We start from the raw sequence: 12,782 nt of genomic DNA, 5'->3' as shown, positions 1-12,782 counted from the left end.
GTCCTAGTCACAAAGGTGTCGGCGGACGAGAGGAAGCATGTACGTACCGGGCGCCGTCCCAAGGAGCAAGAGCGCCGCTACCGTCACGGCAGTAGCCACCAGGGGCCGCTCCGTGACCTCACTAGCTCCGCCCTCACCGCGAACCACCGCGAGTGGAGCGCCACCGCTAAAAACTGGTTCGGAGCGAAGACGATGTGGCTTAAGGATTGCAGAACAAGGTGAAATGCGCCCGCGCAATGGCGCGTCGAATTCCCCAAATCCCCACAAGTTCAAAGTACGAGGCTCTGCCTCCGCCCTAGCCGGGTCGACGGTGCCTGCTACCCAGGCGAGTAACAGTCCGGTGGCCTCCGCCGTCGAGTACTCCGCCTGGGCACCGGTGTTGACGGGCCGGGCGGGGCAACGCTGGGTGCTGCGTGAGCCAGCCTCGCTCCGTCCGGAGGGTCCGCAGTGGTCCGCCTTGTGAGTGGTGCCGGACTTGACACCGGCTCAACGGGCGCCGCACCACTGGCAACGCTTGCTGCCTCCGAGGTGGGTGGTGCTCCGCTGGAAGCGACTGGTGTTGCCGCTAGTCCTCCTGCGTGCTGGAACTCTGATGTGGCAGTCGAGGGTGCTGGCCTGGTCCCGAGGCGAGACCTAACATGGTCGGCGTGTCTGTGCCACGTGGCCCCGTCTAGCATGCGGACGAGCAACAATGAGGCGCTGGCAATAGCCACCGCTTGTCCGTCAGACCAAGGTGGGCCAGGACGGAAGTTCCTGGCGAAAACTGGAGCTCCCGATTCGTGCAAAGGCCCGGGATGGCACCCTCAGTCAGCAGCCAGCTTCTGCTTCAGTTGCTTCAGGAGCACTGTGGATCGCTTGGAGGTCCGGATGCAAGACGTCCAAGGGTGTCTCGACCACCCGACCCAGCAGGAACTCACAGGGAGCATGGCCAGTGACATCGTGGGGCGTAATCCAGTACTGGAACAGTATCCGGGCAATCTGCGTCCGGAAATCCCCAGTCTGGCTCTTCTTGAGCTTGTCCTTGATGGTTTGCACCACCCGCTCGGCTGCACCATTTGAAGCAGGGTGGTACGGCGGAACCATCATCCGGCGGATTCCGTACTTTGTCAGCCAGGCCAGGTACTCTGTGCTGGCGAAAGCAGGACCATTGTCGGACACGAGGACGTCCTGCAACCCCTGGGCGGCGATCTGTCGTAGCGCTGCAATGGTCGCGCCTGCTGATGGAGTGGTGACAGGTAGAACCTCCACCCACTTCGAAAAGGCATCCACCACCACCACCAGGAAGTAATGGCCCTTGAAGGGCCCCCCCAAAATCCAATTGCAGGCGGGACCAGGGTCTCTGTGGGAACGGCCAGGGGTGATTTTCACATGACGTGAGGCTCGCTGATGCTCCTGGCAGATTTGGCAGCTCTGCACCATGTGAGCGATGTCCTGGTCCAGGCCAGGCCACCAAACATGGAACCGTGCCACCATCTTGGTCTTTTCCACGCCAGGATGACTCGCGTGCAGCAACTGCAAGACCCTGGAGCGAAAACTTTGTGGGATCACCACCCTGCAACCCCACAGTAGGCAGCCCTGCTGCAAACTCAGCTCGGCGGCCTTGTGGCAGGATTGAAGTGTACCAGCACTGGAGCCTTGGAGATTAGCTCCTTGCTGCGCTGGAAGGTCCGGTTCTGCTCCTTCTAGACCCATTGCTGACCGTCTCGAAGCAGAAGATGGAGTGGCTGTAGTTGCTCCGACAGGTTCGGCAGGAAACTCCTGTTGAAGTTGATGAGATCGAGGTAGCTCTGAAGCTCCTTGTTCTGGGGCTTAGGCGCTTTGAGCACAGCATCAACTTTGCGGGGAGCCGGGGCTAGGCGAGCCTGGGAAATGACATGTCCCAAGTACTCAACACTGGGGGCCAGGAAAATGCACTTTTCCAGCTTGAGCTTGAGGCCGGCGTCCTGCAGTCGTGCCAAGAGGTTGTGCAGGTTCTGCAAGTGGTCCCCGTCATCGCTGCCAGTAACCAGGATGGCATCCAAGTACACCGCCACGTGCCTCATGCCCCTGAAGAGGTTGACCATCTCCCTCTGAAATATGGCTGAGGCCACGCCAAACGGTAAGCGCGTGTACTGGATGAGCCCCAAAGTTGTCGATATTGTGACATACTTCCGGGCGGCATCCTGGAGCACCAGCTGCTGGTAAGCATATCTGAGGTCGAGCTTGGTGAACTTCCGTTCACTCGACAACGCTGACCAGAGATATTCAATTTGGGGCAACGGGGACTTGACGTTAGCGACGGGGTTGATGGTAACCTTGAAATCCCCGCAGATCCTGACACGGCCGTCTCGCTTGAGGACTGGTACGATGGGAGCGGCCCAATCAGACGTCTTGACGGGCACCAGGATGCCCTCTCGCTGTAACCGTTGCAGCTCCTAGGTGACCCCGTCCTTCAGCGCGAACGGCAGTGCGCGAGGCTTTAAAGACGTGGCCGGGCTCCTTCAGGTACCTTGATGCCAGCTGTCGTGCCGGTGAACGCGCCCACCCCTGGCTGGAACAGGGACTTGAACTTTGTTAGGAGGCTGGGGACGTCTTTCACCGCATGCAGGCTGGCTTCCTGGTACTCTGGCAGATGAACGTCCAGTGCATGAATCCAGTTTCGGTCCAGCAGCGTCGGCGACGACCCCTTGGTTAAGTAAAGGGGAAGGGTTGCCTCCCTGTCGCCAAAGCGAACGCTGACCTGTGCCTGACCCCGGATCTGGGAGAGCTGCCCGGAGTAGCTGCGCAGCATCATGCCCGAAACCTCGACGGACACGCCAGGGAAGGTACGCTTGAACCGTTTCCCGGCCATGACAGACACGCTGGCCCCTGTGTCCAGCTCCATGGAAATGGGGTGCCCGCAGATTTCGATGGTCAGCATGTACGGCGGCACAGACGACGGTGCAAGGCCTGTGTGCCACATGTCGAAAATCGGCGGGTCCTCGGCCACGACATGGAGCCTGGCCGCGGAAGAACCTGAGCCTGCTGCCGCACGCCCCCGCCCATACTCTTGCGACGGCTACCCTGGCTGCGGGCATTGTGGTACCTGGGCTTGAACCAGGCTGCTGCTGCTGTTTGCTGTTCGTCCTCCCCCTTCGGCATACCCGTGACAGGTGCCCAGTTTTCCCGCACGTGAAGCATTGTGCTTGAGAGAACTGGCACTGTGAGGTGGAATGGGCACCACCACAGCAACCGCAGCTACTGCCCTTTGTTGCCAACTTGCTGACCGCTGCATCCACCGACGGTGAGCAAGTCACACGGGCAATCTCGCCAGCGTCCTTGGCGGCAGCTTCCATTGCCAGCGCTGCCTTCACGGCGTCGTCCAGCGAGGGGTCGGGAAGCTCCAGGAGTCGCGTCTGCATGGCGGGGTTGTTGATGCCGCAGGCGAAACGGTCCCGGATCAGCGAGTCCAGCTGGTCCCTGAAAACGCAGGCACTCTCTAACCCTCGTAGCGCAGCAACGAACTGCCCGAAGGTTTCTACTTCCCGGCGGCTCCGGTTGTTGAAGCGGAAACGCTCCATTAGTGTGGACGGCGCTGGGCTGAAACGCGAGCGCAGTATGGTGAGCAGCTCACCCAGTGTCTTAACATGCGGCGTGGCTGGCTTGAGAAGGTCGAGCAGGAGACTGAAGACGTGGGTCACACAGCTGGCCAGGAAAATGTCCCGCTTTTGGCCCCTGGTGTATCGTTTGCCCGGAAGAACACGTGGACTTGTTCCTCGTAAATTGGCCAGGCGGACCTATCTCCCTCGAACGGTTCGAGCCTTCCGTACAGCGGCATGGCGGCAGCAACGGGGGGCGATGTTTCGCCGCTCGCGGCGGCGTGGAACGATCCGTGGGTACTCGTCGCCAATGTCACGATACGCCCGGGTTCATGAACGAGGGAGGGCTCGAGGCACCCTCCGTTAGACAGACGCTCCGCATCGTGGTGGTGATGAACGATGACTGACCACCGAGCAGCTGCACTCGGATGGATGGGTGGGTGGGTGGGTGGGTGGGTGGGTGGATGGGTGGGTGGGTGGATGGATGCGGCTATACCCTTTGTAACGGGTGGCGGCTCGCGCCACCTAGCCTTTTGCTCCCCCTCCTATTTTATTTTTTTTCCTTTCTTTATATCCTCTTTTTCTTAAACTAGTTTTCACTCCCCTCCTCCCCCCCAAAATAACTATCTAAAAAAGTAGAGGAAACATTATCTCCCCGATTTATGGTATTATCTCTCCCTTGACTTCCTCCACCAATCCTCTAGCCTCCCCTTCGTTACTGCCACTCTTTTCTCGTCTACATACATCAGGGGCCTGCCTTCATTTTTTTTCTTCTCGCTTTAATGCGACGCGAGGCACTCCCGATGACGGCGTCGCGCGTGAGCTGTTGTTATTGTCTAGTTTTGCGCAGCGTGCAGTTTTGCGTGCTGTGCACGAGGACACCTGACTAGCGGTATAAGTCAGTGCTACACGAATACTGAGGCAGACACAAGTGGATCACAGAGCATGATCCCGCGCTGGAACAAAGTAGAAAATGAGTTTCAGTGTCTGCGCACACGACTGCATGGTGTGGGAACAAGCAGATGAAACAGAAGTACATCTCTCTTGCTCTGGTGCGAAGTAAAACAAAAACATGCAGACATTTGGTTTGTGTGTTTTATTATTTCTCTATGCTTTAATTCGTCTATGCAAGCAACATATTACACAAATAACAGATGTTACCTTGAATAATTCTCGAATTCACGTGTCACCACGAGCGACGTTGCAGTGCAAACACATAAACATAGGCGCACTAGCACGTGTACGTCATCCGCCGGCTTGGAACGTGGCGGCTGCGAGGAGAAGGGGAAACGGCGTTCGGTTTGAAATTTCAGGTCTTTCCGCGGTGGTGGTGGTGAAAAACCTTTAGTGGTTGTACAAAAGTACAAGGAGGTATGCCGCATAGTGATGTAATACTTTGCAGAGGCAATCGTTATCGTGCAATGTATGCTCTGCGCTTGTCAGCTGAAGATGCCCAGACCCGGTGAGAGGCCCTTTAAAGCAGTGAAACGCAACAATGAGGCGCTGTGCGCGGGCTGAGAGGATGTCAGGAGAGTTGAGGTTGACTATCCAGCTGCTGAGAGAGAATCTCACTTGTGACATAGTTCGGGCCTCATACCAATGAGTTTGCTATCAGTTGGTAGAAATAGCTTATATTCGAAAATATTTGCTTCTATGTATGTGCATCTCTTTTTTTTATTCGTACTTGAATATGTTTGACTCACTTTGCAATGGGCTTTACTATCTTCTTTTCGGAGATATTTTATTTGCTGTGCATTTTACTAAGCCCTCCCTTTTGTTTTCTTTTTAAATAAAATAAACACTACTCCTTATTATTCAAACTGGAATAAGTCGTTTTTAACATTTTTTTTAACATGCTTACTAGAGAGTGACAGCATCGGGCGACATGGTTGACATAAAACAAAGTTATGTCGCTCAGGAAATTTTGCAAAGGCACTAGGGGAAAACCTGGAAAACTCTGGAAATTTGGAAATGTAAACTTGGTAGATACCCTGAATAATGAAAGCAACCACCGCCATCCCTACCGAGGTGATGTTGAGTCGGCTGTTCAGTGCATGGGCGTTGCGTGCAGCCTCATCAAAATAAAGCTAGGGATGTGACCATGGCGGCTAGATGTTTTAATGTGATAGCTGCAGAGCGTGTTCTCGAAGAACCCGTTTGTGTCAAAATTAGAAATCGCTGCTTTTTTTGCTCATTTATTTCAGGAAAAGCTTCGTTAAATCGAGTTCGGCCAAGTTTGTTTCGTTAATGTTAATTCAGGTTGATGATAACATTGAACACTATGGGTACCTGCCAGGGAATGTAAATTTCTTCATTAGATCAGGAACTTAATAAAATCAGGTTTCGTTAGATCAAGTTTTAACTGTAATACAGCAGTGGCCTGCAAATGGAGCGTATAGTAACTAATACTTCACTCTTGTGTAGTTTCTGTGCACCTGCTTGTTCTATATAAAAAAAAAACCTGCAGATTATCAATCTGTCATGCCTATATTTCACTACAGTAAATGCTAGGCAGAAAATCAGCGTTTGTGATTAATGTAAATGCAATGCCTGTAATATTGGTATTGCGTAGGTATGCAGTATGGGCAGATGAGCAACAGCCTCCAAATTAATAACTTTTGTGATGGTTGATATAACTTAGTTTTCGTGCTGTAAAATCTCCTTTCCTCCCCCCTAAAATGGATTAACACAAGATTGTTAAGAATGGGCAAAAAGAAAAGCCATTTCATGTCTTCACTGCTCAGAACTGACACTGAAGTACATGATTCTAAGTACATGAAAACCATTCATCTCACTTTTCTTAATGCTTTAAACGAGAAGAAAGGGGATTTACCGAGGGGCCGATATTTGTTACTCATATCATAAGAAGCCAACAAACACTGACACCAAGGACAACATAGGGGAAATTACTTGTGCTTAATAAATGAAATAAAGAAAGGATAAATTAATAGAAAGTGCATGATAAAACAACTTGCCATAGGTGGGGAACCATCCCACAACCTCCCACAACATCCTTTCTGCTGCAGGCGTCACGAGAACATGATCTTTTTGGGTGAAGGCAACCGGTCGGTAAACCCGCACATGCTACCTGAAGGCATCAATGTTGCCGGATTCGAGACCCTCGTTATGTAATAAACGAGAAAAAAAGGGGGTTAACCAAGGGCCCGATTTTTATTAGTCGTATCATTAGAAGCCAGCAAACACTGACACCAAGGACAACATAGGGGAAATAACTTGTGCTTAATAAAAACATATATAATATTAAATGAGACGATAAATTAATGGAAATCAAAGTGGCTGAAAAAACAACTTGCCGTAGGTGGGGAACTATCCCACCTACGGCAACTATTCTCGTTTATTACAGAACGAGGGTCTTGAATCCTGCAACATTGATGCCTTCAGGTAGCATGTGTGGTTTTATTGACTGGTTGCCTTCACCCAAAAAGATCATTCTCGTGACGCCTGTGGAAGAAAGAATGTTCCACATCCACCGCCAAGGTCTGTGAGCTGGCTAACACTCCCAGGGTTCTTCAAGGAAACATAAATACCCAAGGAAGGGGATGGGGAAATGGCGCCGCGGTAGCTCAATTGGTAGAGCATCGCACGTGAAATGCAAAGGTTGTGGGATCGTTCCCCACTTATGGCAAGTTGTTTTTTCATCCACTTTGATTTAATTTATCCTTTCTTTATTTCATTTATTAAGCACAAGTAATTTCCCTTATGTTGTCCTTGGTGTCAGTGTAGGCTTCTTCTTTCTTAATGCTCTGTCACAGTGGTTACTTGAAATCGCCTGCAAAAGTGGAGGCAAGTATAGAGATTTTAAAAGGCACAACTAATTGACAGGGCACATATTTCGTAATATTACATTCAATTTTCCATTATTCTTTTCTTGACATGTGTCGTACAGAGTGACTGATCCTAGCAATAACGGCAACGCAGCAGCATTCGAGCCAATGATATAGGGAGGAAAGAATAGAAAATGAAATGGGTTGTTGTACAGTACAGTCCCAATGCCCATACTTAGATTCGTACAGGGTTCTGCAGTCATGTTTTTAACATGATACCTTTATATAACTGGGCCATCGGCAGTTTGCTTGGGTTTGTAACATGAGCCAGAGCTGGTGTTCTCAAAAGTGTGGGTGTGCCTATGCTGATAGCAGTGCAGAACATATGTCCTCACAAAGGCTTTAATGCCAAATGGAAACATTGGTGATCTAGCCCGTATGGAGATATGACCTCGACAGGCGTGCATGTGTGTGGCGAGCATGCTGATTTGCACAATGCTCTCCACAGCACTGCACTGTATGGAGGTGGTTGTAATAAAGCAGTAGCTGTGGTTTTCATAGGTATATATGTATGTGTGAAAGGTTATATAGGTATGGTCAATCTGTAGCGAGTTCTTCGGTGACAGCTACATAGTATGTTATACAGTGATAGCTATGGTGTATATGTATCATGCTTAAGAGCAGAAAACTAGAAACAGTGATTGCCTTGTTGTTTCGGTTTACCACAGGTGACATTGTAGAGACAGTGCAACTCTAAGCAGCATTAGTAGATCATAACGTCATAATTCATATGACCATGAAGTAGAATTGATACAAAGGTTGATAGATAATCATTGAATGGTAGTGCCTCCCTATGCTACCGCATTAGTCGCTCATGTGAAGCATAAGGGGCCTGTCAGTTTTTTCCTTCACAAATTTTTTTGTTTAATTTTTTATGGAGGGTGTGTTTGGCGATAAAACATAAGTTTGTGCTCCAGTGTTATTGTCCTTCTGGTTGCTTTTTTCTGTAGGAGGCCGTGCCAAGCAAACTGTTGTTATCGTCTCTGCACCCACTGGCAGAATGCAAGGCCAGGGCTTCCCCGACACTCACACGACGACCACGACCACCACAACAACCAAGTCTACCTCGTGGCTGGTGTTCGACCCATCATATCTGCGCACCTTGCCAGGCATCCTGAAAGGGGCACAAATTGTAAGCTGCCTCTGGACTTTTGGTCTGTCACCTGCATTTGATACCCTTGATAAAACGAGCGCCACAGGTGGAGCATAAGGGAAAGATAACACAGTATGCTGAAGAATTTACCTGATTCTGCTCTCACGAGAATTCTGTTGTGCTATCTGCCAGCTCTCACCAATGTGGCGTAGTAGTGGCTAGAGCTGCTCTGGGATGTAATCTCTAAAAGGCACTCCCTGTAAAATCGGGCTTGTCATTGAAGCTCGCCTCAAAGACTTTTGCACACACTTGTTGCATGACCTGGAGATAACAGTCCTTGTAACAGCAAATAACTTGATTGGGCACAAGTTTTTGAAAATGTTGCATGTGTTCATGTGAGCATGGCTGGTGAAAAGGGTGATGAGGGACACAGGAAGGCCAGGATTGATGTGCACACATAGAAAAGAGCCCAAATATAAAGGAAGTACTAGATTGAGTAAGAAGGGCTGTTGAGGGCTAGTTTGTTGTGCTCCATGCATGCAGCACCACACCTGGAGCACAAAAGAAAGATGACATCGCACAGTGTATCAGCGAAGTTGCCTTAGATCCTTGAGTCAGATGAATTTTATTATGCTATCCACCAAATGTTTGTGGCAGCAGAATAGTGGCACTATTCAGATCTGAATGTTTAAGGAGTCATGTGATACTGGAAAGTGTTTCCTCGAGAATTTTTTTTTTTTCACAAATGTTTGTATTTTTTTATTGCTAATAAGTCTACATACTATGTTGTCCCTTCCATGCCTTTGCAGCCTCCCTCCCCATTGTCACTTCAGTAGTCTGGAAATTGTAGCACTGTAGAGTGACTCCGATAACTCCATTCCAACTACAGCTCATTGTTAGCTTTGGTATCAATATGCACACTGGTATTATTCCCCACCCTCAGGTGATGCACCACCACACTAAAGATGTGAACTTTGTTTTGTTTTGTCAGCTCTTTCTATTTACAATTGGTTAAAACAAACTGACAGCAGTAAAGTACATGATTACTGTTACTAAATATTTAGTTGACACTCCACATTCCGAATTTTCGGCCATGTCTCAGCCAACCTATAGAACCAATATAATGCAGTGAAATGCAAGTAAAGCTGTCTGTTAAGAAAACATGCAGCAACAGCACCTTGGTCTATGTGGAGCTAGGTTCACATTGCTTCCACAGATTTCACAAGCACAAGAGGCCTCAAGGCACCCAGATGCATGAGATGATAGACTAAAAGAAAAAAAAATAAGTTGGAAGGTAATTCAACCTCCAGTTGAAGTTGATGACAGACAGCCTTTGGTTGAGATAGGGGTGGAGTCACTGCGCACAATGTTCTATCCTTTCACTTCTCACATGAGGGAAGTAAGAGGAGCGTGGGAATATTTAATTCCTTTTTGCTGGAGCTCTTCAGCTGCCGTTTGAACAACATGCAGGGGCATGTTCGCTCAATGTGAGGGACGCAGTGCTTCACTGCAGAAACTTCGCAGTGGCAGGTGCTACCATTCCTACCATGTGTGCGGAAATAATGGCACAGGTGGGCAGGATCTGCATGGGCTATGTTGCAACTTGTACCTATATGCAAAGCTATCTAACCTGACATCCTAGAAGGCAGCTTCTTCTGTGCACTTAACTGTGCGATTATAACATGAACACGCCCAGACATCTTTCGCCACATGGCGTTCAAATTTTGACGCAAAAGGAAATCATACTGTTAACGTGAGTAATGTTCTTGAGCAAACATATTGTTGCATAGGAAGACTCCAACAAGAAGCTATATACAGACATATTTACAAACAAGTACGCCGCACTTGGCCAAGAAGCAACAGCCCGCACTAGCCTCTAATCGTCGTCGTCTTCACACTACTGGCCTCTTCATCATCAAAATACTGGTCCATAGAAATAGTAAAACTAACTAAATCACTATATTTATGTGTAATTTTTGGCAATGGTGAGAAATCGCATGGAGTGGTCATATAATTCATATTGCATAATACATGCCACGCATCTCAATGCACTGTCTCGCGCACAGAAAGTTTCAAGGATGTTCTATTTCATCTGCTGAGTCATGTGCCTGTGGCTTAATGGTTAAAGCATCAGGCTGCTGCTGCTGCTGCTGCTGCTGCTGCTGCTGCTGCTGCTGCTGCTGTGTGTGTGTGTGTGTGTGTGTGTGTGTGTGTGTGTGTGTGTGTGTGTGTGTGTGTGTGTGTGTGTGTGTGTGTGTGTGTGTGTGTGTGTGTGTGTGTGTGTGTGTGTGTGTGTGTGTGTGTGTGTGTGTGTGTTTGTGTGTGTGTGTGTGTGTGTGTGTGTGTTCTCGCACTCGCATCGTTCTCGGAGAGCGATGCGAGTATGGCACACCCAGGTCCGGATGTTTTGCGCTGTTGAGTCAGTAGAAACATGGCTTATAAAATGTCAATGCTGCAGTCGTGCCACGGAGCCGTCGTGGAGGCTTGGACACCGTCCATGGACGGCGAATCCGAGCGTACACGTCCGCTTCGGAGTGTCATAGACGCAAGGCTGTTGGGGTCTTCGACAGGGTGAGGGTTTAGTGACTGTGCCATTGTAAATGACGAGATAGACACAACACCCCTGTTCTTTGAGCAAACTGTTCTATTTCCCACTTCGTCGTGTCCTCCGCCTCCCTCTATCCAGCCTCCAAGCCAAGGACCCGCTTTTCACCACAACGCGCACACACACGCGCACACACACACAGGATGTTTCCGCTAACAATTTAACAAATTCGCAAAGGTTGCCTGTAGCAGAGATAGCTTCCAGTTACTTTCTTAACAAAACATCATATTATGCATTCAAGCAAAAAAGTAACTGGAACTCCAATGCATTTCACCGCAAAGTTCGGGAATTAATATCTAGAAACTGGTGTCATCCTGAGAATTCATCCCAAGTGAATCCGCCTTGCAAACTCCATGGCTAGAATTTGTAAATTGCAATATAGGCCATAAGGTAATTAGTTAAACACTTACTTAGTTAATTGGACAATGATCATTAATTAGTTAATTAGTTGAATATGCATTTCAACTTTCTTTGCAAGTAATGTCTGACTCTTCAAGTAGACCAGCTAAAGAACTAGAATTTGGCTATCTGGGGGGCAACAGGCAACCTTTAAAAAATTCTTCGTGTTCGCGGAAACACCCGGTATATTGTCATGTAGTAGTGACGGTGAAAAAGGCAGCAAAACTGCAATTGATGAAACTAGCGTTTTATTGGGCGAACTTGTGCCGTCAAAAGCGGGCTACACTCAAAGAAGAACAATAGCGGCAAACACAGCAGGCGATCGTTGAAAATCTCATCAGCGGATCAAGCGTGTTGGCTTTTATACATCAGTCATCGAAGGTTCCACAGTAATCGCTGGTGCCCGCATGTCTTCCAAAAAGTTCTACGCCATTCGCGTTGTGCATACATGAAATCTGATCACACAAGGTTTGGTGACAAGACAGTGGATAGAACGTTGATAACATTCGAGAAACTTCCGGTACATGCAGGTGCGTCCTGCGCTGTGCAATAACATTTGTTAGGCGGTGAAACTGGGTCACCCGATAAAGATAAACAAGTGCATGTGTCAATATATGTGAAGGACGTTCCAAAAGTAAGTTTCATCATTTTTTTTAAAGGGAAGATGGTACATCAGGTGAAACAAACAATTGCCATAAGAATCTGCGCCTGTTGCTGGTTCAACAATGGAAGGAGCATCAACGGAGGAGGAATGACTCGTGCGCAGAGCGCCGAAGAAGAGAGTAGCAGCAGACCGGCATGCCCGAGGTTGAGCATAAATCACAATGGCAGACAAGTGTGTGCTGACAACATGTTCACCTTTGGAAGTACGTGCTGTTATCCGGTATGAATGGGCACGGGAGACTAGTGTGTCCATCATCCATGAACGCCTACAGATCGTGTGTGGTGAAGAGGTCATGTCTCGGGCCTTGCATCGCAGGGCACCGTGTTTTACCAGAGTGGTTTCTTCAAACTGATTGAACGCTACGACAAATGTCCCAATGTTGGTGGCGACTATGTGGAAAAAGTAGTGTGAGCTGTATAGTTCGTGGTGCCCATGGTGTATATATTTTTTTCAATAAAGTTTCCATGTGAAAACAAATGGTGAAACTTACTTTCGGAACATCTCTCGTATAATGTAGTATGTAGTAAATAAACAAATATTACAATAACAGGATTTAAACACAGCACCCCTAGAACAGCAGCCAGATTTCAGAGAGGGAGAGTGCGTGTAAATAAACACA

General features: G+C 48.8%; 1 protein-coding gene across 4 annotated transcripts in view; it reads left to right on the top strand.

Moving 5' to 3' along the window:
* LOC142587413 (plasmolipin-like) overlaps window positions 1–12,782 on the top strand; it is a 162,158-nt gene that overhangs the window by 126,948 nt on the left and 22,428 nt on the right. For all 4 annotated transcript variants that reach the window (XM_075698438.1, XM_075698415.1, XM_075698425.1 and 1 more), the window contains exon 2: window positions 8,353–8,534. In XM_075698438.1, the coding sequence (XP_075554553.1) occupies window positions 8,353–8,534 (182 nt within the window). The remainder of the gene's footprint in view (window positions 1–8,352; window positions 8,535–12,782) is intronic.

Source organism: Dermacentor variabilis, chromosome 1, assembly GCF_050947875.1.
Source record: "Dermacentor variabilis isolate Ectoservices chromosome 1, ASM5094787v1, whole genome shotgun sequence".
NCBI classification, from domain to species: Eukaryota; Metazoa; Arthropoda; class Arachnida; order Ixodida; family Ixodidae; genus Dermacentor; species Dermacentor variabilis.
Note: the sequence above shows the minus strand (reverse complement) of the source record. Positions and strands in the feature narration are given on the sequence as shown.